The sequence below is a fragment of the Budorcas taxicolor genome, chromosome 17, assembly GCF_023091745.1.
Source record: "Budorcas taxicolor isolate Tak-1 chromosome 17, Takin1.1, whole genome shotgun sequence".
Classification (NCBI taxonomy): domain Eukaryota; kingdom Metazoa; phylum Chordata; class Mammalia; order Artiodactyla; family Bovidae; genus Budorcas; species Budorcas taxicolor.
The window spans coordinates 4807793-4835156 of record NC_068926.1 but is presented as its reverse complement, the minus strand read 5'-3'; the positions used below and the strand labels follow the sequence as shown (position 1 = coordinate 4835156).

Genomic DNA, 27364 nt, shown 5'->3' with positions numbered 1-27364 from the left:
GTCTGTCATTGTTTCCCTATCTGTTTGCCATGTATTAATGGGACTAGATGCCATGATCTTAATTTTCTGAATGCTGGGTTTTAAGCCAACTTTTTGACTCTCCTTTTTTTACTTTCAGAAATCCAGACGCTCTTTAAGTTCTTCACTTTCTGCTACAAGGGTGGTGTCATCTGCATATCTGAGGTTATTGCTGTTTCTCCCGGCAATCTTGATTCTGGCTTATGCTTCATCCAGTCCGTATTTTGCGTGATGTACTCTGCATATAAGTTAAATAAACAGGATGACAATATGCAGCCTTAAGGTACTCCTTTCCTGAGTTGGAACCAGTCTGTTCCATGTCCAGTTCTAACTGTTGCTACTTGACCTGCATACAGATTTCTCAGGAGGCAGATCAGGTGGTCTGGTATTCCCATCTCTTGAAGAATTTTCCATAGTCTGTTGTGATCCACACAGTCAAAGGCTTTGGTGTAGTCAATAAAGTAGGAAACTAACAAAAAGCAAGAACTGTCTGTCTTTTTCTGTGATCCAGTGGATGTTGGCAATTTGATCTCTGGTTACTCTGCCTTTTCTAAATCCATCTTTAACATCTGGAAGTTCACAGTTGACGTACTGTTGAAGCCTGGCTTGGAGAATTTGAGCATTAATTTGCTAGCGTGTGCTGCTGCTGCTGCTGCTAAGTCACTTCAGTCGTGTCCTATTCTGTGCGACCCCATAGCCGGCAGCCCACCAGGCTCCCCCGTCCCTGGAATTCTCCAGGCAAGAACACCGGAGTGGGTCGCCATTTCCCTCTCCAATGCATGAAAGTGAAAAGTGAAAGTGAAGTCGCTCAGTCGTGTCCGATTGTTAGCGACCCCATGGACTGCAGCCTCCCAGGCTCCTCCGTCCATGGGAGTTTCCAGGCAAGAGTACTGGAGTGGGGTGCCACTGCCTTCTCTATGCTAGTCTGTGAGATGAGTGCAATTATGCGGTCGTTTGAGCATTCTTTGGCATTGCCTTTCTTTGAGATTGAAGTGAAAACTGACCTTTTCCAGTCCTGTGGCCACTGCTGAGTTTTCCAAATTTGCTGGCACATTGAGGGCAGCACTTTCACAGCATCCTCGTATAGGATTTGAAATAACTCAGCTGGAATTCCATCACCTCCAGTAACTTTGTAGTGATGCTTCCTAAGGCTCACTTGACTTCATACTCTGATGTGTCTGGCTCTGGGTGAGTGACCACACCATTTTGATTATCTAGATCATAAGACCTTTTTTGTATAGTTCTGTGTATTCTTGTCACCTCTTCTTAATCTCTTCTGCTGTTTCTGTCCTTTATTGGGCCCATCTTTGCATGAAATATTCCATTCATATCTCTGATTTTCTTGAGATCTCTGGTCTTTCCCATTCTGTTGTTTTCTTCTATTTCTTTGCAGTGGTCCACTTGGAGCCCTGCATTAACACACTGTCACGGGGGGCATGTTTTATGCTTGTGTTTTGAATGGCAGCCAGAGCCCTGCTGAAGTGTGGCTGTAGAGATTGGGGTGAATGTGTCAAAGGGAAGTGTCGGTTGCTCAGTTCCCAGTTCAGGAGCTTGGAGCCAGGTTCTTGAGCAGAGATTAACGTGGTGACCTTGACTGCTGGGTCTGTAAGTAATGACTGATGTTGAGGAAGATGGGCCACACAGTGACTGACACACAGGATGGGTTGAATGCAGCAGTCTTTTTCTTTGTTAAAATGTTATTATTATTTTTTTATTGGAGTATAATTGCTTTACAATACTGTGTTAGTTTCTGCTGTACAATGAAGTGAATCAGCTGTGTGTGTGTGAGTGTGTGTTCGTACTGAGTTGCTCAGTCATGTCTGCAACCCCATGGACTGTAGCCCACCAGCCTCCTCTGGAGGCAGTTGCCATTTCCTATTCCAGGGGATCTTCTTGATCCAGGGATTGAACCCGTGTCTCCAGTGGTGAAGAATCAGCTATATGTATTCATGCATCCGTGCCCTCTTGAGCCTGCCACCCTCCCACCTCTCTAGGTCATCTCAGCACCAAGCTGAGCTTCCGTGTACACAGCAGCTTCCCACTAGCAGTCGGAGTTACACATGGTGGTATATAGATCTGTCAGCCCTACTTTCCCGATTCCTCCCCCGCCCCACCCCACGTGGCCGCGAGTCCGTTTTCTATGTCAGCATCTCTGTTCCTGCTCTGCTTATTTGGCTCATCTACACCATTGTTTTAGATCCCACGCATATGTGTTAACATAGATATCTTTTCTCCTTCTGTCTTGATTTTGTATGCAGACTCAGTGGCAATCTTTAAATTTTTTTTTACTGAGGTATAATTAACGTCAGTGTTAGATAAATTGAAGTGATTCTTCTGCCCCCATCTTGTCCCTCTCCGGTGCCGACTCCTAGTTTCTTCTCTATATCAGCGTGGTTGTTTTTTTTTTATTTCCTAGTTGTAATTTTTTTAGATTCCACATGCAAGTGATATCATACAGTATTTGTCTTTCTCTGTCTTATTTTCATTTTTTATGGCTGAGTAGTATTCCATTTGTCTGTGTGTGTGTGTGTGTGTGTGTGTGTGTGTGTGTGTATCACATCTTCATCCGTTCATCTGTTGATGGGCGTTTGGGCTGTGTCCATATCTTAGCTCTTGGGAATAGAGGTGCTGTGAACACTGGGGTGCATGTATCTTTTTCAAATCAGTGTTTTTGTTTTTCTCAGATATATACTCAAGAGTGGAACTGCTGGGCATATGTTAGTTCTGTTTTTAGTTTTTTGAGAAACCTCTGTTAATACTCTCTGTGACACCCATTCCCACCAGCGGTAGAGGAGGGTTTCCTTTTCTTCACGTCCCGGAAAGGCAGCAGCCTTCCATAGCCTGGAAAGCCTGTTGCAGTGGTCATGTAGGCCTGGGTGCTGATGGCTCGGGCTCATTTGCAGGCAGAAGGGGTGGAGAAGGACAGGTCTGCTGAGGGGACAGATCCTCTGCTTGGGGGTGACAGGTTTGCCCAGGGGTCAGGGGGTGTGATGACCTCCTGGACATGAGTGGGCCCTTGGCAGGCACCCCTGACGTTGCGAGTCTGGTGTGGCTGTTTCCAGGGAGATGGTGTGTAGACCCTGGAGCTGTTTGGTGGTGGGGCTGCAGCTAAGTTAACTGGTCCTGCCCGTCCTGTGGGGTCTGACCTAGCTTGTTTGAGCCTCAGCTTTCATAGGAAGGTGGGCATTGATCTAAACGTGTTTAAGTGAGAGGCTGGGGCTACAGACAGGGATTTGGGCCCTGTGGCTCCAGGAGCAGGTTAACAGTCAGAGGGCGTTAGTGCATGGAGGTCTGGGCTCAGGAGGCAGAGGGGGAGAGCGGGGAGCTGGGGGTGGGGTATGGAGGAGGAGGAGGGCTGGGTAGAAAGCTGCCCGTGGTGAGGCTTCGGGAGAGGACAGAAAGCAAGGGCATGAGTGCCCGCATCCACCCACGCAGCGTTGAGCTGGGTCTGCCCTTTGCTCCTGTTGCGAGTGCCTTCTCTTTTTACCCTCTTGGTGTGTGTCTCCTGGCCGCAGCGTGGCATGGTAGGTCGCGGAGATTCTGGGGTGGATCGGAGTGCAGTGTTTATGCCACTTATAGCATGGCCAGCTTCTTTATGTTGGAGTTGACATATATCGGGTGTTCATATAGGGGATTCTGAGCTATTCAGGACAGCTTTTGTATTTGGGGATTTTAATTATCGTTAAACTTTGTCTTGTGCAATTAAACTTGAACATCAGAAAAAGGCTCTTGGAGAGGAGAGTGGTGTCCTGCCAGCTTTGAGACCGTGCTTTGGTGGCAGTTTTAAACAGGTAGACTGTCTGCTTGCAGGGCACATCTGCAGGGTCTGGCTGTCAGTGGCGGCGTTTTAGTCTCATTCTTTTTTCCAGTAAGTATTTATTGAGTGTGTGCTGTGTGGCAGGCACTGTTTTAGACAAGTTCATCACCCTCGTGGGATTTGAAGAAGTTTTTTTTTTTGCGGGGGGAGATGGAGTGTTTCTCTGAAACAGCTGTTAAAGCATATTCTTTCTCAATAGGGTGATTCTGAAGACGACACAGAGGAGCAGTCTCAAGATCAGAGGTAAGGAAAGGATGGGAGCGAATCCGGGTAATCTCCCTGCCCGCTTTGGATGCTGCCGAACATCTTGGAATATGTGTTTATGTATTTAATAATACCTGTGAGAAACCTTTCTTTTTGACATTTGGGGGTATCTGGACTCTCTAATAGTATGGTTTTGTTTTCAAATGAAGTTGCGCGGAAAGCTCTGGAGACGTCCCCCGTCCCAGCTTCACGCTCCTGTGACGTCCTTGCACGCTCCGTGTTGTACATGCTCTGTTCTGTCCACACACACCTGATGGTCATCACGGTGCTGGAAGCCGCACATAACACTTTGACTAAGACCTGCTTGTGTGCAGTAGGGAAGTCAGACATTACTGTAAATAAAGCAAAATAGTTATGTTGATAATAAGAACTATCAGTAATTCAACTGCTGTGGGAGAGATGAGTGAGGTGGGTCACGTGGACGGGTGGTCGGAGGTGACGCTGGAGCTGAAGTGTGGGAATGCGTGGGAGCAGCCACGTGCTGGGCGGAAGGAAGGGAGGGTGCCAGGGCCCGCGGTGGGAGTCCCTGGAGGCGGCGCAGGGGCCTGGAGACGGCCAGTGAGGTTCTGTAGGATAAGGGGTGAGGCGGGACCTGAGAGGAGGCCACAGGGATGAGATGCAGCTTTCTTCTTCTAAGTGTGAGGTGAGTGGTTAAAAGTGGCCGGCAAATCAAAAGATGGAAACTCCATTTTTTAAGAGAATGTCCCAGGGCTCGCTTGGTTCACTGTTGTCAAACTGGGATATCCGGTGCCTTGGAAGGACCTCAGTACTCTCTAAGTGGTGCCTGGGCAAGGGGATATGTTTCAGAGAATCAGCTTCTGGATTCCCAGCACCCGTGTACTGTCCGGAAACTGATCTGAGATCGCAGGTCATCGTGTCCCACCTCTTCTCTCACAATCTCACTCCTCTGCTTTGCCGAAGAAAGGCATGCCTTTGACAGGGGCCTCATTTTCCTTTGTGCTTCACCTTGGACAGAGGGACAGTTTAAAATACTGTTACTGGTTAGGAGAAAATGATTCAACTCTGATTGGATCACAGGGTCATTGGTAATTCTAGTGGTTTTCCCGTCTTTACTTTCAACAAAATTGAAGGAGGACCCAATCAAACTGGCAGTTGTTTAGACTATCAAAAGTTCTTTTTCTTTTTATTAGTTTTTACCGGAGTATAGTTGCTTTATGATGTTGTGTTAGAACGCTGTAGAGAGCATTGGTGTAGTGTTCTGTATAGCAGAGTGAGTCAGCTAAGCATACACCTACATGCCCTTTTCCTGGGTTTCCTTCCCCGGGTAGGTCACCACAGAGCAGTGGGGAGAGTTCCCTGTGCTCCGGGTTTGGTCCTCATTAGTTACCAGTTTCATACATGCACGCGTGCATGCTGAGTCACTTCAGTCGTATCCAGCTGGGCCCTGTGGACTGTAGCCCGCTGGGCTCCTCTGTCCATGGGATTCTCTAGGCAGGAATACTGGAGTGGGCTGCCGCGCCCTCCTCCAGATTGTATGCACAGTAGTATATATATGTCAACCCTGATCTCTCAGTTCTTCCCACTCCCCCTTCTTTCCCTGGGGTCCATACGATCTGTGTGTCTGTGTCTCTGTGTCTGCTTTGCGGATAAGCGCATCTGTATCATTTTTCTAGCTTCCACATTAACCATACTATACAGTGTTTGTCTCTTTCTGTCTGACTCCTTTGCTCTGTATGACAGTCTCTGTGTCCATCTTCCTGTCTGCAAATTGCACAGTGTCGTGCCTTTTTGTGGCTGAGTAATATACCATGGTACGTGTGTGTACACCACATCTTCTGTGTCCGTTCTTCTGTTGATGGACATTTAGGTCGCTTCCATGTCCTGTCTATTGTAAATAGCACTGCAGTGGATATTGGGGCGCATGTATCTTTCTGAATTATGGTTTTTCTCTGGATGTATGCCCAGGAGTGGGATTGCTGGGTCATATGGTAGTTCTATTTTTCGTTTTTTAAAACTAAAGCTGTTACTGTTCTCCACAATGACTGTACCAATTTACATTCCCACCAAGAGTGTAAGAGAGTTTCCTTTTCTCCACACCCTCTCTAGCATTTATTGTTTGTAGATTTTTTTGATGATGGCCATTCTGACCGGTATGAGGTGATGCCTCATTATAACTTTGATTTGCATTTCTCTAATAATTAGTGACGTTGAGCATATTTTCAAGTGCTCGTTGCCCATCTGTATGTGTGCTTTGGAGAACTGTCTGTTTAGATCTTTCACCCATATTTTGATTGGGGTTTTTGTTTTTTCAGTATTGAGCTGCATGAGCTGTTTGTATATTTTGGAGATTAATCCCTTGTCAGGTGCTTTGTTTGTAAATATTTTCTCCTAAAAGTTATTTTTGATGATAGACTTTTGGCTAAAATGCTGAGGGAGGTTAGAGCACGGAGGGACAGTACTGTACCAAAGGTTGTTCTTCCATTCACATCCATATGAACAGACTTCCTCAGTGCTTGCATTAAAAAAAAGGACAAGAAAAATAAGAACAAATTGATGCTAATTAAACTTGCCTCATTCTAACAGTAATATTCACATAAATCAGTTAGGAGGGAAAAGACAGTTTATTCATCTCATTAAAGGATGCAGTTTCAATAAAATTATGTTCAATTACCTATGAAAATTTGTAAAATTCCTTGGTTTGATCAGTTGTGTGCTAATAAAATTATAATGATAATTCAGAAGAAAAAAATGAACACTTAGATCCTATGGTCATAAGATATTTAAAAAAATCCTGAAACCTCAGTTTGAGCCCATAGTTTCGTAGAAAGAGGCTTTGAACATAAAGCTATTTTAGGTTAAAATCCTTTGGAAAGAATATCCAGCAATACAGGGAAGTCCATCTGTATATTTTGATGATGATGAAAGTTATTGCAGTGGTATTTAGATTCCTTTGAATATAATTTTAGAAGTGTGAGTCTGATTAAAATTGCCAGTATTTACAATATGTCAGAAATTACATTTTTTGCAAACATTTAGATTCACAGTATATGTAACATTTTAGATGTTTGAGATTACTTAAATATATGGGTCAAAGCTTGAAGTTTGTCACAGTCTGGTTTGAGGGTCTGGGAGCAAGAACAGCTGAGTGCTGACGGTGGTTCCAGCTTGGCTGGCAGCGGTGGGGACGGAGGGCGTGGACAGTTCTGCAGTGCACTTGGGTTGACTCAGTTGTGGAGATGGAGAGAAGCCTGGAGCAGCGATGATATGATGGGAAAGGTTAGTGCAGGGCAGGCGGGAACTCTGCTTGGCTGCCTCCTAGGAATCTCAGACTTGATGAGGCAGGAGGCAGTGTGAGCTCGGGAGTGAGTGTGAGCTGCTGGGAGCTAGGGGGTAAGTGTGAGCTAGGGTGTGGGCTAGGGAGGCCAGGCTGCGTCTTCAGGGGCCTTGTCCTTTGTACCTTTGCCCTGGATTTCTGCTTTCACAGATGCTTCTTTCTTATTAATAAGAACTAGTTTCTTCTCACCAATTTCCCGCCATACTTAGAGATATGGAGTCGATTTTGCCCTCTTCCTCTTTTGACGTGGATAGTTGGCGTGCGGGTGTAGGGGGAGTTGAGTTAGTGGCTTTCAGACTTACGGACAGCAGCTTAGTGAGAGGCCTTTTGCGCTGTGATTGCTTACTACCCACAGGCAGTTAACAGGGGTGTATGACTATGTGCTCCTGCTAATTTATTTGTAAAATAGCACTTAACCTGTGCTACCTGTGGTGTACTCTGTTTTCTTCTCCATTTAAAAAAATTGTGGCAAAATCCGTGGAACCCCCAGCGCTTTAGCCAGTCTGCAGCTCGGCACCACAGAGCTTGCTTCAGTCTCTTTCATGGATAAAACACCGGCTGCCACTGCCGAGCTGATTTCAGAACTCCTTCATCATGATTCCCTGCTGGCTCTACCCCGATCTGTATGTTTCAGTCTTCTCAAGGACCAGTATTCCAGCGCTTTGCTGTTGCTTCATCCCTAGTTGCTTTCCTTTTTGCTGGACTTCCAAGCCTCTTGGGTTTTTCTGTTGTTGATGTTGTTGAGTGTTTTTCCTTTTGTGTAAAGGCAAGATCATGATGAAGGTTGGATGCTGCAACCAGAAAACCTTCTCTGTGTCCATTTTCTGAAAATGTTGCTTCTGGAGTTTTCGCTATGAATTCTCTGTAAGTCTAACATCCTGTGATGGGTCAGTCACCTAAGTACTTACTGTTCATTTACCTTCTACTGTGCAGTTGGAACTTTTTTAAAAATGAAGATTTTTAGTACTTTCAAAGCTCTTAGATTCTCTTGCTCCTTTTTTTTTTTTCAATTAAAAAAGTGTTTTTTGGCTGCATCATGCAATATGAGGGATCTTAGTTCCCCAACCAGAGATGGAACCTGTGTCCCCATGCCGTGGAAGCACGGAGTCTTAACCACTGAACTGCCAGAGAAGTCCCTCTTGCTACTTTTAAATTAAGCCTTTTGCTTTAGAATAGATGTAGGTTTATGGGAAAGCTGTAAAGATGGTACAGAGAGTTCCCTGTCTACCCTTGGCACAGTTTACCCCAGTGGTAATCCCTTATGTGACTGTGGTCCATTGATCACAGCTCAGAAACCAATGTGGGTATGTTACTGTGAACTAAACTCCACGCTTGATTCAGATTTCCCTGGTTTTCCCCTGACGTTCTCTGTCCTAGGATCCTGTCCAGGAACCCACATGACTTTTAGTTGTCGTGTCTCAAGGTCCTTTTCATTGTGACAGTCGGTCAGAGTTCCCTTGTTTTCGAAACCATGGCAGTTTTGAGGAGTTCATCCTTCAATTTGGGGTTGTCTGAGGTTTTTCCTCGTGGTTAGATTGAGGTTATGGGGGAGGAAGACCTCAGTTACAAACTGCCGTTCTTGTCATATAGCAAGGGTGTTGGCTGTCAACGTGACACCCCTTCAGTGGTGACCTTGACCACCTGGCTGAGTTACTGTTTGTCGACTGGAAGCTTCTTTGCTTACCCCTTTGCGTACCGCCCTCTTTGGAGGCAAGTCATTAAGGAGAATAAGCTCCACTTGCATAAATTGTTTAGAATTCCTCCATATGGGAGCTGTGTCTGTTCTCTCTTATTGATTTGTTCAGTCACTTATTTATGTCATGGGTGTTTATTTTATACTTTGGATGATAGTCCAATAGTAGGGCAGTGTTGCTATTTTGACTTTTTATTTTATTTATTTTTGGCTGTGCTGGGTCTTCATTGCCACTCGGGCATTTCTCTAGCTGCAGTGACTGGGGGCTGCCCTCCCGTTGCGTTGTGGCGGCTGCTCGTGCTGTGGAGCATGGGCCCTAGGGTGCTCAGGCTTCAGTAGCTGCGGCACGCGAGCTCAGTATTTGTGGCTCCTGGGCTCTGTAGAGCACAGGCTTAGTGATTGTGGCGTACGGGCTTAGTTGCTCTGTGGCGTGTGGGATCTTTCCAGATCAGGGATCGAACCTGCGTCTCCTGCATCGGCAGGCAGATTCTTTACCACTGAGCCACCAGGGAAGCCCTGCTCTGCTATTTTAACACCCTATATTCTTAACCTTATTTATAAAGTTGTTAGTATGTCCTTACACATTTTTCAAACAGTTTTGTGATTTTCCTTTTAATTACTACTCTGCTGTGCCAGCGCTAATGACTTCGAGGTGAACTGGAAGTCAGTGGAGGCGGCACATGTGAATTCCACAGAATGAATGCTCTGTCTCTGAGAGAACCTGTGTAGAGGAACAGCTGCTAACTTGGGCAATCGATTTGACCACAAAACAGTCTCAGTACGTTCTCGGAAAAGTGGCGGTGGCCTTGACTTCTGGCACTGGAGAGAGTGCAGACAGAGAAGGGGGCTCTGTGTTTCCCTCCTGACTAGCCAGGGCGGGGTCCTCGCTGACTACTGTAGGTTCTGGGGCGTGGGGTTTCTAGAGCAGCTTGCCTGTGATCTCAGACAGAGTTTGGGAAAGCTTTTAGGGTAATTGGCCTCATTGAAGATTTTGTTTATATTATCTTGACTTCATCTTCTGTGAATGCTATGTAATTGTACTTGGTTGAAAGCCAGAAAAGCAATATTTGAAAAACTTTCTCCCCTCGCTCTTCTCCATCCCCATTTTTCTCCTGGGTGTTCTCAGATATCAGCAGTAATCTGCTCCTCTGCTGAGAAGGATTGCTGTTGGGGATTCAGTGGTGGGAGAAAAGGGGAGCTGGCTGGCTTCAGCCCTTAGAACTGGCTGCTCTCTGGAAGCATCTCTGAAAAGCCTTTTTGGGGTCAGTTTGTTAGAATGTGAAAAATTTAAGCGTTGGCAAAGTATAAATAGTGTGTTATTTCCGCTTTTAAAATGGTTATGTCAAACTCCTGCATACTGACTGGCTCTGGTGTGTCCAGGGAAGGTGATGGTTGTTTTTAATGTACTTCTGTCTGGTAGCAGCGGCAACATGTGTGCTCCTGAAACCGTCTCCATCAGTTAGAAGCCGATCCTGAGTCAGAACATGAAGACGATCTCGTTAACCTTTCAGCAACATTCTGAAAGATGTAATTGCAGACAGTAACGGCTTAATCTTCAGGGAAGCTTCCTCTTGGCAATGGCTGGGCCTCAGAGCCCCCACGGGGAACGGAACTACTTTCCACTCCTGTTTGTTTTCAACCCTGGAGTTCCCTACCTGCTGATAGGGTCGTGCATTTTTAACCTGAGCTTGCCTCTGCCTCCTCTCCCGGGTTTTCCTGGAGGAGGGACTTGAACCTCCTGCCCCGGGGGGCACTGTGCGGCCCCCGGGGGGCACGCCTCCGCCCCCGGAGCCCGCCCCCTCCGCTGCCCCGCGCCGTGCGCATGCTTCTACAAGCCAGAATCAGGGTTTCCCTCGCCTCCTGTCTGCGCCTTGTCCCCGGGGGCTCACTGTGTCTGGCTGGATCTTTTTCACACCGTCTCCTGCCTCGGTTTCACAGCTACCCCAGCCTGTTCTCCGCGTCCCTTCCCAAGTCACGTATCTAAACCTTGGGTGCGTCCTTGCCTGCCGTTGCTCTTAAAAGCGGCCTTTTGGGGACCCCTTGCCTTCTGAGCCTGGCACAGAGGCCTTCTGTGATGCCGCTCTCCTCTGCGCACTTTACCCCGCCACCCTTCTCGCTTCCTCTCATGCACGTGGCCCCTTTCCCTTTGCAGGAGCTCTTGTCTCTTCCCCCGCAAGGCCCTAACCCGGCTCTGTCTGTCCTGCTCAGCAGGGACCAGGGCAGTCCTGCCGGCTCCGGTGCTTACTCCTGTGTTTAAAGTCACCTTCCTCAGGATGCACACCTGCCTGTCCGAGCCTCAGTCAGCGGATCCCCCAGCACCTAACCGCTGGCTAACACCGAGGAGAGGATCTGCTAAATGAAGGGGCAAGCCCTCCCATCTTTAAGTCTCTGGAATTGATCGCTTGTCATACTTCACATGCCTTTCGTATCCAAGCACACAAACCGTCTTTGTCACTGAAACCGCAGAACTGGTATTCCTACTAGGGGTTGTGGTTTTTAACTTGGATTGTTGCAGTTGGTGTGTTTTTAATGAGAATGGGTTATTAGCTCTGTCCCTGTGCCCTGGGGTGCCGTCTACAGGGTCGTGGGGCCCGAGGGCGTGCAGAGTGAACGTGTTCAGTCATGGTTTTCATTGCTGTGACAGTGTGAAGTGAATTTCCTTAGACTGCAGTAGGGCTCATAATTTGGGTGTTGGCCTTAGGATTACAAGCTTTTAAATAGGGTTCTTTGTACATATTAAATTTGTTAAGCCACAAAACCCTTTTCAGCTGTTTTAGGTGGTGAAATTTTTAGCAAAGCTTGTTTGATGCTTATATAATTTTTAGGCCTCATCTGAAATCATTTGGGAAAATGGAATAATAGGATCAGAATCTTATACTGATTTTCACTGAAAGTTTTGCTTTTCTTGAATATGTATTTTTTACACACTCTGGTGTGATTCAGTTCAGTTCAGTCACTCAGTCGTTTCTGACTCTTTGCAACCCCTTGGACTGCAGCACACCAGGCTTTCCTGTCCTTCACTGTCTCCCAGAGCTTGCTCAAACTCATGTCCATTGAGTTGGTGATGCCATCCAACCATCTCATCTTCTGTCATCCCCTTCTCCTGCCTTCAATCTTTCCCAGCATCAGGGTCTTTGGCAATGAGTTAGCTCTTTGCATCCAGTGGCCCAAATACGGAGTTTCAGCTTCAGCATCAGTCCTTCCAGTGAATATTCAGGACTGATTTCCTTTAGGATGGACTGGTTGTATCTTCTTGCAGCCCATGAACAGTATGAAAAGGCAAAAGGATACAACACTGGCGTGATTAGACTTGTGCTAATTTGTATCTTTAATTAAAAAGGATATTTGAGTCACCTTTAATGATTCCAGGTGTATTTTGAAGGTTTAGTTTAGAACAGACAAAACACATCATTAATGTTGATACTCCCGAAACAAAAAAGGGGAATTGGAGATCCTGAAACAAAAAAAGGGGAATTGGAGAGCTTGGGTGTGTTTCATAAGAACCTCTGTGTCCATTAACTTAGACTTGGTCGGGTCGCCTGTAGGAGAAGTGGCTTAACTTGGTACTGAAGGCCCAGCCTCACCAGCCTCCTTCCCTAGGCCATCCCCTGGCCTGCCTGGTTACTTACTACGTTTCTGTAAAGTTCTGTAAAGATGGTGGAGACGTGTTGTGACATCAAGCCTCTTACTGCTTAAGGTGGCAGCACCTGGGATTTCAAGGTTCAAAGAAATATAATTTCCCAAGGCAGTATTCTCTGTCTGGGAACACCAATAATGAGGTAACGGGGTCTCCTGGGAGCTTGTTACTCTCGTTTTAAGTGAATTGTCATCAAATTATTAGTCTGTTGTAAGAGTCTTCCACATAGGAAATAGGACTTCAGAGTAATAGTGGTCCCTTCTCCCCGGTAAATGTGACAAAAGAACATTGCCACTTTACAAATAATTACTGCGGTAGTCTGGACAGTGTTTCATAGAGGCGCTCAATAAAGATGTTTTTGGAACCATTGCGTTAGGATGTACCATTGCATCTACTTTGTAAATGATGTGAGAAAAAGTCTCATTTGTGAACTGTAGTCCTTCCCAATGTTTTCCCTCAAAGTAGTGGGGATGTAGTTTTGAAAAGTCTGCTGTGGGTATGAAACGTCTTTTAAATTAAACAACTTATTGAGAATTTTCAGTCATTTAAAAATTACTCACTGATTATTCCCTTTTTTTTTTTTTCTTTCCCAAATCTAATAAGCCCATGTTTCAGGAACACAGATAGCCTGTGCACTTTCTGGCACTCTCTCTTCTCTGCTGCACAGATGCTCACCCTGGTCTGAGAAGCGTGGGCTTAGTGCCATTCCTGCTCTTTCCCCTTACTCCAGGTCCTGTTGTTTCTACCCCGTTTGTTCAAGTAAACACGGCTCTGCCTTCCGAGCATGTGGCTGTTGGGCTAAAGCTACACTTCTCCAGTAGGAGAGATAATTTGCCATTTGTGGAATGTCTGGAAGTGCCCCCTGCTGTGCTTGAAGCAGTTCCTAGGAAACAGCAAAGACACAGTCTGTGACCTCCCAAGTTGACCTTTGTGAAAATGTGCACATTAATCCACGTTGATGTCATGCCTGGAACAACAGTGACTTTCAGGATTGTGCTACCCTGTGAAAGTTCATTCCTTTATTGAGCTACCACTGAATTGTTGATAAGAGGTAAAGCCCAGTTTGAATAACAGCGCAACAATGTTCCAGGTGATAAGTTACAGCAGGTGTGTGTGTACATACTGTGAATTTTTGGTGGAGTAATTCTTCTGGGAATATGATTCATCTTTCTCTCTTAAAATCAGGCCATGTCAATCCAGTTAATCCATTCAAAATCAGATTTAAGTCATTGCCCTTGTATTTACAGTTTGCAGAGACCTTTTTCATGCATTGTTCTTAGAAAACCAGGTGGATGTGTGCTGGTTTTCCCATTTTATAGATGAGGAACGAGTTCATAAAGCCCAACAGTTGAAGATCACAGAGCTGTGTGGTGGCAGGCCCATAAGTGAAAGTGTCCTCTTTCTAGATATACCTGTCTGTCTTATTTCTAAAGAGGAATCATAAAAATAAAAACTAAAAAAAATAAAATAAAGAGGAATCAGTTAGATGACTCTTTTCCCAGTTAGATGTACTGGTGCCCGGGGTTGATGGGTGAAAGCAGTTCAACTCTCTAGTAAGCTTTGGTAGTGTAGGGTACCTGGCAAACCCCCTGAAACAAAGGAGCATGGCGCTTGTAAGACAGACCCAGAGCTGGGTCTTCAGTCAGCCTTCACGGGCTGCTAGATAGCTTCTTCCAGAGAAGGCGATGGCACCCCACTCCAGTACTTTTGCCTGGAAAATCCCATGGACGGAGGAGCCTGGTGGGCTGCAATCCATGGGGTCGCTGAGTCAGACATGACTGAGTGACTTCACTTTCACTTTTCACTTTCATGCATTGGAGAAGGCAGTGGCAACCCGCTCCAGTGTTCTTGCCTGGAGAATCCCAGGGGTGGCGGAGCCTGGTGCGCTGCCGTCTGTGGGGTTGCACAGAGTTGGACATGACTGGAGCCACTCAGCAGCAGCAGCAGAGAGCTGCTTCGGTTTACGGTGTTTCCAGGTGCTGCTGCTCACCCACTGACTGTCAGCTGCGAGGCTTTTGGAATAGTCTGGAAAGTGCATATCTGGAATTTTAGTACTTGGTGGAACACATGCCCGTGTAATACATGCTCAGAGGTTGCCCTCTGTCCTGGATGGACGTGTTATCCTGTTAGCTTGCTTTGTGATTTTCAGCTTCAAGTAACAGAAAGTCCTGACTCAACAAGCTCAAACAATGAAGGAGTTATGTCACCTAACAAGAAACCAGGAGGCAGGGTGGTGCTGGTTGGATTTGCTGAGCAGTGGGCGTTGGCCGCGGCAGCCAGGCCCTTCCCACTTGTCCGCACTGCTGAGTCCCACCGCGCCCGGGTGGTGCTCACTGCCTGGGTGAGCATCCAGGGGCAGGTGAAGAACCTTCCTCCTGGGCCCCTTTCTCAGGAGCACCCCTCAGCGACTTCCCCTTATGCCTCACACTTCAAAATGGGTCCATCCCAGCCTGAACCCTTTTCTCAGGAGCACCCCTCAGCGACTTCCCCTTACGCCTCACACTTCAAAATGGGTCCATCCCAGCCTGAACCCCTCCCGGGCCTCGGTCGTGGTGGGGCTGCTCGGCTTGGGAGGGGCGCTCCCTGCCTGGCGCAGGCTTTGTCTTTGAGGTGGGTGGGTGAAAGGGGAGGGAGGGCAGGCTGGCTGCAGGGGTGCCAGCGGCTCGTCACTTGCGCCCAATGCGGAGTGAGAGGCCTGGGCAGCGTTTCTGGAAGTGCAGTCCTGGAACCAGCAGAATCAGCACCACCTGGGAACCTGTTAGGCCGGCTCCCAGCCCCACCAGCCCGGCTTCTGAATCAGAAGCTCTGGGGCGGGATCTGTGAGCTGTTTTCTCACCCCTCCGGGTGATTCTGGCGCGGGGAGGTCCAGCCGAGGCCTCCGAGAAGGCACATTTCAAGACACCCCTTGGGTTGAAGGTGGGATGATGGGTGGCCGAGGCGGTCTCCGAGGTGAAGCTGGGAGGCTGCCTGCGCTCAGCTCGCGCACGGGCCTCCCAGCAAACCTCGGATATCTGCACGCCCTTCATGGTGCCACCCTTCGCCGGCCGATGCGGTTCTCTGTCCTGGTGATGGGCAGGGCGGGTCCCCCACCCGGGCCCACCGTGTCCCCGCAGGCCGTCGAGGTCGGCTTCCTGGGAGGAGAGAGGAACTTTCTCAGGGATAATTCATTCATTATAAGGGAAGTGAGTCTGGCAGAAAACCTTGGCCCAGTAACAGAGAGTCTCAGTTATGGGAGGGGAGTGGCCACCGGCAGTACAGGGTGTGTGTGAGCGTGGATCTGTCCCTGGCCCAGCTCCCTCTAGGCACGTGGCTCTGTGTGTGTGTGTGTGTGTGTGTGTGTGTGTGTGTGTGTGTGTATGAGAGAGAGAGGGAGCACGAGTCTGTAGGGGGTTTGTTGGGGCAGGAGGATATTAAGTAAAAACTGAGAGAAATGCTCTAAATACTCTGTGAGGACCTGGGGTGGGCGGGCACCGCCCACTCTGGGGGGCACCTGGCCATCCCGCCTCACACCCCAGCCCCGTCAGGGTGCCGGCCTTTCTCAGGAGCCGGGATGGGACCCTCGGGTGGGGGTGCTGGAGAGAAGGGCGATGGTTGGGGCCAGGCCTGGGCTGGCGGAGCCGGACCAGACAGGGATTCCTCGGGGCTCTCCTGGCGCAGTGGGGGCGTTTGCCAGCGGAAGGGGCAGGAGGCGGAAGCCCAAACTGAAGTGTGCTGTGTTCGCTTCCTAGGGCGGCCATAGCAAAGGACTTCCCAGTAGCTTGAAACAGCAGAAGTTTGTTCTCAGTCCTAGAGACCGGAGTCGGAGCAGCGCCCCTCTGCCTCCGGAGCCCGCAGGGACTCCCTCCTTCCCCTCTAGCCCCTGCTGCTTGGCCGCGGCCTTCGCCACTCCGCCTTGCAGCTGCATTCCTCTCGCCCCCTGTGCTGTCTCAGAACAGCAGCATGCTGAGTCAGGGGGCCGCCCTGCCCCAGGACGACCTGATCCTAACTGGTCATGTCTTCAGCGACCCTGTTTCCAGTAAGGTCTCGTTCTGAGGTCCTGGCGGCTAGGATGTCACCGTGTCATCTTAGGGGGACACAGTTCAACCTGTTATGTACAGAGGCTCATTTGTGAGCCTTTTGGGAGCCCACTGCCCGTGCCCTCCCCTGACTCTGGGGCTCCTAGGAAGTAACTGGTGTTGGGCTAGGGGTTTGCATTTTGAGAGCTGCACTTACAGTTATGCAGCTCTATCTGTAAGAGCACGTCCATGGGAATTCTTTTTTTTCTTTTTTTACACCAAATTGTGGACACCAGGTACAAGTATTTTTTTATGATTTTTTTTTTTAACTCGGTGGAAATAAGTGGGAAGGTGGAAGAATATTTCCGTATACACCGAAGCTTAGCAAATAGACAAAACCTTGCAATCAAACCTCAGCCCTTAGGTTAGAATTCAGAAAAACCCAACTACTGAAACTGCTGCCAGGCCGAGTGTGCTATGTTGGGGTGTGTGGACATGTCTTAAACAGGCTTCATTCCCAGTTTAAACCCAGCAAGTGAATCCATGTGGGTTGACCCACATGCCGAAGCAGATCCTTGTGAGCCATTCATCAGTTTGAAGGGAGAATCCTTTTGTTGTTCCCTGGAAATGCTTGAATCAGTATGAGTCTTTCTGCTTCATATACTTGGACTGCAGTTACCCAGGGGTCTGAGAGTGCCAGCAGTGAGGCGTTGGTGCTGGTGATGTATGCTGTAGATTTTAATACTTCATCGAGCAGTCTCCTTTCAGGTGGATGGATGTTCCATTCACATTGCCTGTTGGTTTGACTTTCATGTAACTTTAATTAGTACATGAATGCTTTGGGAACATCTGATCTGTGATCTTGAAATTGGTTCCGGTTGGCGTGATTCATGGGTAATTAGGTGCCTTCTCGGTGACTCCTCTAGTCATTAGAGGGCCGGGGTAATTTGAGGTTGAAATGTGAGAATGAGGTGGAGAAGGCCCTTGTGCGGTATCCCTTAATCTTTTAATCCGTTTAACCTGGTTTGTAAATTCAGGCTTCGTTTTAATTTGAGATATATTTAGGTAGCTTGAAGAGGTTTCATTAATTCACCACATTTAGACCATAATTAAGGGAGGGAGGTTATTCCTAATTGCCTAAACTCCTTAAAGTTACCGTGGGTACAGCAAGAATCCATTAAAAATGTGTTGCTCCCTGTTGGAAACTGAAATTCCAGGTTGAAAAAGTGAGCTGACAACCAAAGGAAACAGGCATGACGAAAGCAGAACCCAGTTCGGAAGTATGTTTGCGGCATGTGGTGTAGAGTTCGTGGACACACACCTATGAAGTAACCTGGTCTCTTGCTGAGTTTAAGGAGCATTTCTCACTTAAATGCACACTATTTGCATTTTCTTTTTATTTCTGCTTTTGAATTGGGGGTTAAAGGGGAAAACTGGAGGAGAGAGATGCTTCAGGAGACCTGCACACCTGTAATATTGACTAATAAAAGGAGGGGAAAGTGAAGTTGCTCAGTCGTGTCCGACTCTTTGGGACCCCATGGACTGTAGCCTATCAGGCTCCTCCATCCATGGGATTTTCCAGGCAAGAGTGCTGGAGTGGACTGCCATTTCCTTCTCCAGGGATGTTCCCAACCCAGGAATCGAACCCTGGTCTCCCACATCGCAGGCAGATGCTTTACCGTCTGAGCCACCGGTGGGGAAGTACATGGAATAAGAAACTGGGACAAGGAAAAAAAAAACCCAGCTAGATAGAGGGTCTGGATTGCATGCATTTTTGGGTCTGTGCCTTCCTTGCAACTTGGAATTTTGATCAGGTTAGATGGTGGTTATGGGTGTTAATGGTATGAAATTAAATCTCCAGTCTTTTGTATTGTTTTCTTAGTGACCTATGTCAGTTTGCTGTCCCTCTATAAGTAAAATCCTTCAGGTGGTTGGTAAAAATCACTTTTTTCCTGTTTAGCAACAACTTTAAATATGTTGTCACACTAGTCATTTTATTCCAGTTTGTATAGTTTGCATTTTTTTTAAAACATAGTAAAAGCTCTCCATACACATTTAATATAGTTTGTCTCTGTGTTGCTTTTTAGTAATACACATGGTCTCTGACTTAGGATAGTTCAGTTTACAATTTTTCCACTTTACACTGTCGCGAAAGTGATACACATTCAGTAGGAATTGTATTTGGAGTTTTGAATTTTTGTCTTTTCCTAGGCTAGTGATAGGAGGTGGGATCCAATTTCATGATCTGGGTGGGGTGGCTGTAGCTCCCATCAGCTCCGCCATCACAAGGGAAAGTAGCTGATACACTGATAGCCGTTCTGCTCCCCACTTTTAGTACAGTGTTCCATCAATTATATGAGATACTCAATACTTTATTATCAAATAGGCTTTGTTGTTACATGACTTTGCTCAACTGTGGGCTAACGTAAGTGTTCTGAACACCTTTAAAGTAGGCTGCGGTAAGCAATCTCTGGTGTTTGGTGGGTTAGGTGTATTAAATGCATTTTTAACTTATGGTGAGTTTGTCTGGATGTAACCGCATGGTGAATTAAACTTCCGTACTTCTATAGAGTAGTTTTTTTTTTTTTAAGGTTTCTTTTTGGTTTCCCAAGTAAGGATTCTCAGTATCTGAAAATTACTTAGGCTATTACAGTATGTAAGTTTTCTAGACTTACATAGCTTTTGGAGTATTTTTCCTGTAATGTCTAGTTCTGGACGTGTTTGGTGACACTTGGTGCATGTTACTTCTACTGTAAAATAGAAACCTGATTAAGACTTTAGCGTACTTACTGTAGTAAGTAAATCTTTAGCTTTTATTTCTCATGAAAAGACCTGAAAAGTTAAGTCAGTTCTGGCCTTCAGGGAGGAGGGCTGGGGGGGAGGTTGGCGTGACCATTTGACGTTGTGTGTGCCACTGCCCATGGGGTGGTCAGGTTGGCCCGCTGCCCTTGGAGCTGTGTCCTCCAGGGGGGGTGTCTCATTCAAATTTGTACAAAAGCACCATATGGGCGAGTCCTGAACTTGGCTCTGCTTCCTACAGTTTTTATTATACTGAGCATTATTCCTTTTGTAGCCTTAAAAATTCACTTAGCTATTAATTAAAATGTTAATTCTTTGAGCATGCTTTAGCATACTGGTTTTCCCGTGCACTTGCTAACCTGTTGCGCTTTTCAGCGTGAAGCACATAGCTTTGTGTTCTCATTCGACCCATATAACCTTGTGAAGGAGATCCCATCTGGAAAATGGGGTAAGGACACCCAGAGTCTGTGGGTAGAGAACTGACATTTGTTGAACATTGAACATCTCTGGTGGTTTTCGTAATATCAGCTTGTTTAATTCATAGACGAAGAAGAAGTGGCTGTCTCTCCATTCTGCTGTGACTCAGAGGCTGTGCCTCTAGGGGCCTGAGTTCTCCCACAGCCAAGGGGAGTGGAGCTGAGATGGGAGTCCAGCTGTCAAACCACCAGACTTTGGGTTTCTCTCATCTATAGGTGTGATGTCAATGATTAATAGAAGAATTAGAAAATTCTCACTTGCTCTCGTTTCTGTCTTCCTTCTATAGTTTCCTTCAATTCTAACATGAGAAGAACAAGAAAAACAAGATGGAATAGTGCCATTTATTTACATGTATTGAAATGTTGTTAATCCATGTAAGCTGGGAAAATGCAGCATTGAGTTATGGGAACTTTGACCTAAAGATTAAAAGAACAGTGAAAAAATACATAATTTAGCCCAAGGGAAATGATCTAATATCCACCGTGATGGTGACTTACAAATTAGCCTGTTGGTTGGATTGTAGGTAATTCTTAATAATTAAATGTGTAGTCTTATTTTTCTCTTGAGTTCACCCTGGATTAAAAATAGAGGGAGCTTGCTGAAGATCTGTGTTTTCACCCACCCTTATTCAAGTCTTTACATTTTAAAATTTTAATCATGTTTCAGCTGGAGATGTTTTCAATGACTATTTTGAATAGTCATTAATAAATGACTATTAATAAGATTAATAGTAATTAATAAATGATCAACCAGTCCATCCTAAAGGAGATCAGTCTTGGGTGTTCATTGGAAGGACTGATGCTGAAGCTGAAACTCCAATACATTGGCCACCTCCTGCAAAGAGCTGACTCATTGGAAAAGACCCTGTTGCTGGGAGGGATTGGGGGCAGGAGGAGAAGGGGACGACAGAGGATGAGATGGCAGGATGGCATCACTCGATGGATGTGAGTTTGAGTGAACTGCGGGAGTTGGTGATGGACAGGGAGGTCTGGCGTGCTTCGATTCATTTGGTCGCAGAGTCGGACTCGACTGAGCGACTGAACTGAATAGACATTAATAGATATGCTCAAAACTTTGCTTAAATCATTGTTTGAGTTTTAAGGTTATGCATAAAATAGCTCAAATTTCCTACATTTTACCTGGGGAAAATGACTATTCTGCCGTACTCAGTGGTTAAAAGATAACATGCCAGTAATAGGAAGCTGGTATTTCATATTTCTGGAAAGCCCTGAAATGTGCTGGTTAAACTAGGACATTATGAACGCAGGATCTGCTCTCAAGGATTGTGCTTCACTTTAAGGGAAGGAGCGCATGACTTTGAGGACATATGGATTAATGTGTGTTTATGCCCTGGATTGTCAGCTTAGTTCTTTTTATTTATATCTTCCCTGGGCTTCGTGTGACGTTGAATTAGGGCTGGTGGGGGAGGAACAGAGAAAGTGTGATGTGGGTAGGTTGAGGAGTTGTGGATGGGAGTGGAGGGGCCAGGATGGTAAGCCAAGAGCCAGCGTCACGGCCCTGCCCTTCTGTCAGCACCCTGGTGGCTGTGGGCAGAGCTGTGTACGAAGACGTGCAGCTCAGGCAGAAACGGGAATGAGGACGTTTTCCCAACCCTCCAGGTAGGGTTGAAGCTGTGCTTGGAGCCAGACCATCTGGGTTTGGATCTGACTTGTTATCTGATTTATTAGCAAGTGTCCAGAACGCTCCTTGCCTCAGTTTCCTCTTCTCTCAAATATGGGTGTTATGAGTAATACCCCCTGCAGAGTTTGTTGTTAGGAGTAAGCACGGTGTGGTGTTTGGAACAGCCCCGTGCGTGTAGGAGCACCAGTCTCACCTGCTCCGAGGAGGAGGTCGTCCTCGTCTCAGTTGTGGCTGCCTCTGGTATCAAGGGACCCTGCCCTGACTGCACCTGCCCCTTTTCCAGGGGAGCGTGCTTTTTAAAGGAATCTGAGAAGTCAGCGCTAGAGCAGCTCAGGCCCCAGGCTCAGAGTTTGAACCCTGTTTGTGTGGCTTTACCAGCTGTGAGATCTTGAGCCTCAGTGTTCTTATCTGTAAAACTGGGACAGTCACGGGATCAAGTGAGGGTTCAAGGGGTTCTGTGTAAAAGAGCTTCTTCCGCATGGAAAATACAGCACGAATCAAAGTGTGTACATGCTTAAAAGACATTATACTATGTGTCTTAATAAAGAGCAGACTGTTTTACAAAGACATACTTAAAATGATACTCACCTTTCTATGGTGGGAAAAAATTAGGAACAACCTAATTTATATTGGGAAAGAATCAGAAAGTGTATGTGTCCCACAGTACATTCGTATAGGTTGCAGTGAAATATTTGCAGGAGAAAGAGGTTCATGATAATGAATTTTCAATAGAAAAAAATTACAGACGGATGTTAACTAGCCTTGCTGTGCTGCCGGTTTTGCAGTATATACAAATATAAGGCAGTATGTTTGCACACATGAAACTAACAATAATGTTGTATGTCAGTTGCACTTCACTAATGGAGTCGTTTGTCTTGGAGGGTGACGTTGACTCAGTGGGTCTGCGCCAGGCACTGTGATCAGCTTCCTTGTGTGTTACTCTGTTCTTCTGACAGCTCCCAAAGGCAGAACTACCTGTGTGGCGCTGTGCAGAAGCACTTGTGTAGTCTGGAGGAACACACTAGAAGTTGTTAAAGCATTTTCATTTGGTGGTGAAATGTTATTTCTGGTTTTGCATATTATACCGTAAGGTACATTAAAAAATAAGGCACCTTGGCTTAGGGAAACTCACAGTGAAGAAGGGAAACGAACTGATTGCAGCTGAGCACGGCTGAGCACGGCTGCTGGGAGAGCCCCTCCCGGAAGGTGGTTCTGTCCAGTAGTAGACCTTGCTTGAGGCTGGTCACCTGCAGAGCTGTTTGATTACGGAGCTGGGTTTCAGAGGGGCGGGAGAGAGCTCGTGGCCTCAGGGGAGGGCAGTGCTCTGAACCCTGGCTCTGGCCTGACGAGGCTCTGCCAGCTGTCTACCCTTTCCTTGCTCTATCCTGGGGAGGTGTGAGGGGCACCAGGGTAGGGGTAGCAGCTCTTTATCAGACAAGTGTGACGTGCTTCGGCCTGTTAAGGGATTGGCTGTGCCTTAGGTTAGGGAGTGGCCCACCCTGGCCGGAGAAGCTGAATCCCTTCCCTTGGGGACCAGCGGGGCCCGGGGCTCTGGGGTGGGTAGCTGGGGTCAGAAAGCGTGGAGAGAAGACCATTTGGAATCAGGGTGTCAACATAGATCGGGCTTTGGCTTTAGTGGACAGGAATTCTTTAGAATGATATCAAATAATCCTTGGCTAGAAGCTGAGCCTAAAGTACAGTTTTAAAAAACTGTAAATCACTTAGAATACATTTAAATCACTGAATGCTTTACCTAAGCAGAATTTTCAGTAGAAGTCAGGTAGGCAAATGATAGACACAGGCTGCCTTGCTACCCCGGGGTTGGGGAGGCTCCCCGAGGCGCAGGGGTATTTTTCTTTCAAGACCCCCACATCTCATCATTCAGCTGGGGTGCCTCTCACGGCCATCCCGCCCCTAGCCCCCGAGGCAGCGCGCAGTCAGCCTGAGTCAGCCCCCTCTGCACGGATGTGTGTGTGCAGGGACCACGGCCGTGTCACACTTGGCCCCTCACTTTTGCCCGGGACTGATTTAAGATTGGACGTTATGAGGACAGTTTTGAAGGGAACACTTTCGGGGACTTGGAGGAACATCCTCCGCACATCCCGAGAGCACCGCTGAGGCTGTGATGCCGGGCAGAAAGATTACAGAGTCCCGCGATGTCCCCGAGCTGCTGAACCAGACACACTGCCAGGGACTGTGTGCTCCGGGATGGTGGGTCTTATGAGTCACGTGAGAGAAACGCTCCTGTTTACCTTGTTTCAAGTTTGGCTTCGTGCTGCTTGAAGCTGAAAACATCCTGTTACACCTGTGTTTTAGGCATTTCGTCTCCAGCCCCTAAGATAAACAGATCACAGACCCGAGACTCTCTCCCAGTTTGAAACTTTTTGCTCCATAGAATCGTCTGCCTAGAGAGTTAATTTGATCAAGTTAGGCCTTATATTTTGTTATCCATATTTTTAAAGATGTATTTTTGAAGTCTGCATCTCAGAGCATTTTCCACACCATCGTTGAAACACGTCTACTGATGCCACTGTATCCTGTTCTACGAAAGAAAGTTAACTTGGGATTTGAACTCACAGCCTTTGTGTCCGACTCTTTGCGACCTCATGGACAGTAGCCTGCACCAGGCTCCTTTGTCCATGGGATTTTCTAGGCAAGAGTACTGGAGTGGGTTGCCATTTCCTTTTCCAGGGAATCTTCCCGAATCAGGAATCAAACCCAGGTCTCCCGCATTGATAGACAGATGATAGACAGACACTTTACCGTCTGAGCCGCCAGGGAATCCCTGAAAGTGAAGTTGCTCAGTCGTGTCCAACTCTTTGCGACCCCGTGGACTGCAGCCCACCAGGCTTCTCAGCCCATGGGACTTTCCAGGCAAGAGTACTGGAGTGGGTTGCCATTTCCTTTTCCAGGGGATCTTCCCGACCCAGGGATCGAACCCGGTCTCCCGTGTTGTAGGCAGACGCTTTAACCTCTCAGCCACCAGGGAAGCCTTGAAATTAGAAAGTGATGACAAACACCAGCGCCTGGATCATTATCTAAGACTGCTCTTTCCCACTTTTTACCATTTCATCTGTGTTCCCAGAGATGCCTCTCAAATTGCAGAAATTCCTTCTCTTGACACATTTCAAACGTAAAAGAAACGTGGAAACCTTGTAGAATGGACGCCCAATGCCGTATTTCCTAGATCCAGCTTCTGTTGGCAGCCTTAAAGCTTTTGATAGCAGAGGCCAGTGTTTAAGCATTTCGAAGTTGCTGGCTAAATTAAGAAAAGCACTGTGTTGCCTTCCCTGCCTTTTCACGTTTTCAGGTTTAAGGCAAAGCTCCTTTTCTGTCTGCCTGCCGTTCTCCGAGTCTGTGTAAGTTTGAGGGGCTGGCTGGGAGAGGAGAGTGGACGCCAGAGGGAGAGCATCTTGCTTTATCCACACGCCCTGCCCAGTGGGTTCTGGGCAGAGACAAGGGTCCCCCAGGGGCCTGTGCAGGAAGCCCTTTTCCTCCAGCCCTTTATATCTTTTGCCCAAAGAGGGTGAGGGAGATGGTGAGGGGCCCTGCCCTGCTTGGAACTGTTCCTCAAAGTCCACTCTGGACAGAGAAGCAAGGTTGCTGCCGCAGAGCCGGGCCCAGGCCAACTTGCCCGCCCCTCCCTCTCGTTTCTGGCTCGCTGGTTCATTTGAAATCGTGGAACATGTGTGTTAGTGAATTGGTTCATAAAAATGTTTTTTGCAGGATTCTGGAAGAGAGGCTGCCCATTCTTTAGTATGGGTATTGCACAGCCTACATGGGCATTGCACTGTGTGAGAGAGAAAAACGTGTGTGTATTTTTGAGGTGGGTAAGGAGGTAGAGGGTGAATACAGTTCTTTTAAACTCTGTCTTCACAAGATGCAAATTATTTCCTGCCTTAGTACGTATGCAGAGTGCAAACAAGGAGGAGTTGAAATGCCGTGGTCCTCTGGGACCCTAGGATCTTCTCACTCAGTCCTTCGGGGGAGTCTGGGGCTCCCACTTGCCCTCATGCTTTCCTTTCTCAATCACTTTGGAAACTAATAGTTAGAAGCTGGAAATCAAGAAGTTGCCATTTGGAAGTTTACATGGCATATGCAAGAGAGTCTTTCCAAACTGCAGTTGTATCAGCTTGGAGCTTTTGCCAGCCCTTCTTGGAAAAAAAAAAAAGCCCTCTGGAGTTCAGAGAAATGTCCCGGTCTTGCATAGCCAGGCCAGTTCTGTGTTGTAGTGTGGCAGCCTGTTCCTGTTGTCTTTCTCTTGGAATGCAGTTTTAGTAGAGAACTTGGGCTGCCTCTGACTTTCCAAAACCTGTATCTGGCTTATCTTAGGCATTTCTTTTTTCTTCTGTGAGGATTGATATTTAGGGCTGGGCCAGGCCTAAATGCACTATTTCGTGGCTCTGAGATGACGCCTTATGCCTGGTGAGCGCTGCTCCCTTTCCCAGGGTTGGTGATGCAGAGATGCACACGCTGGAGCCGCTGCAGGCCCCTCGAGGTGTGGCAGCCGCCAGCACTTGCCGTCCCCTCAGCTCGTACTACCAGGCCCAGGCACGTCCGCTGGAGCCTCAGGCCTGCTGGGAGTTGTCTGACCTCCTGCCAGTGAACAAGTCAGTCCTGCTATAGCGTCCTCTACACTTGATTGGTTATTCAGCTTCGGCTTGACCGCTCCTGGTGATGGGGAGCGCACCTCTTCCGAGGCTGGCTTCCCGTGGTTGCTGGGCTGTCCTGAGCTGGGTTCCCATCCACTGGCTTGGCCTCCACCAGCTGCGTCCACGCAGCCTGAAGCCACGCAGAGCGAGGCAGCCCTGTCTGCTGGAGGACAGAGTTCTTCACAGGTTTGAGAGACAGTTGTCAAATCTCATCTCTTGATTGAACATCTCCAGGCTAAATTATTCCTCATTGTTTTTCAGCTCTGATGTTAACTTGATCAGAACCTTTTTTTGAGAGTTTGGCCAGTCCTGGGTAAAGGAATTCAGTTGAGATCTGAACGGTACCACATGGAGAGAACTCATTTTGTTTTAATGAAGCCTGAGAATTTCATTAGCTCATCTGCACAGTCCCTTCCCTCTTAGACTGTGTTGATCTTATGGCCAGATGAAAACAGGACCAAATGCAAAACAAACAAAAGCCTTTAAGCCTTTCTTTTTCTTGTATCGTTTTTCTTCTTTTTGCCAGTTCTCTTTCTTAATATATACTCACGTAGTCAACTGCCCTTTTTAAAAAAAATAACACTTTAAATGTAAGTATTTGCATTGGGTCTTATAAGGTTTCATCCTATTGATTTGGACCTGTACTAGCCTGTTGAGCCAAAAGAAAATTATACACACACACACACACACACACACACAGGCAGTTTTTCCCCCTAGTTGTGAAAACTGAGTCCCAAATGACCATGTGACTTAGTCTGCTCTCTCTCGCCAGACCTCATTTAATATGACAGGATAGAAATTTAAAAGATAGAAAAAGCCCACAGTGTACAAGTGTTTGGGGGAGGAGTTACCAGTTGATAAGAAATTTCTAAAAAATCCTGGAAGATTGAAAATAGATGAAGATGGTGACTGATGAAGCAGACCAAGGAAAGCCTGCAACCTGGCTCTGAAGGGATCCGCCAAGCATACTGTGGGTCTTCAGAACAGTAAGGGGAAGAGGATGGTTCTTGAAGGCTTCTCTTGGGAGGCATTGGAGACTGGTGAGGAACAGGTCGGGTCACTAGTGAAGACATGAC

General features: G+C 47.1%; 1 protein-coding gene across 4 annotated transcripts in view; it reads left to right on the top strand.

Moving 5' to 3' along the window:
• The window catches only part of TMEM131L (transmembrane 131 like), a 173415-nt gene that overhangs the window by 9854 nt on the left and 136197 nt on the right, over positions 1-27364 (top strand). For all 4 annotated transcript variants that reach the window (XM_052654395.1, XM_052654396.1, XM_052654394.1 and 1 more), the window contains exon 3: positions 4035-4078. In XM_052654395.1, coding sequence (XP_052510355.1) covers positions 4035-4078 — 44 coding nt within the window. The remainder of the gene's footprint in view (positions 1-4034; positions 4079-27364) is intronic.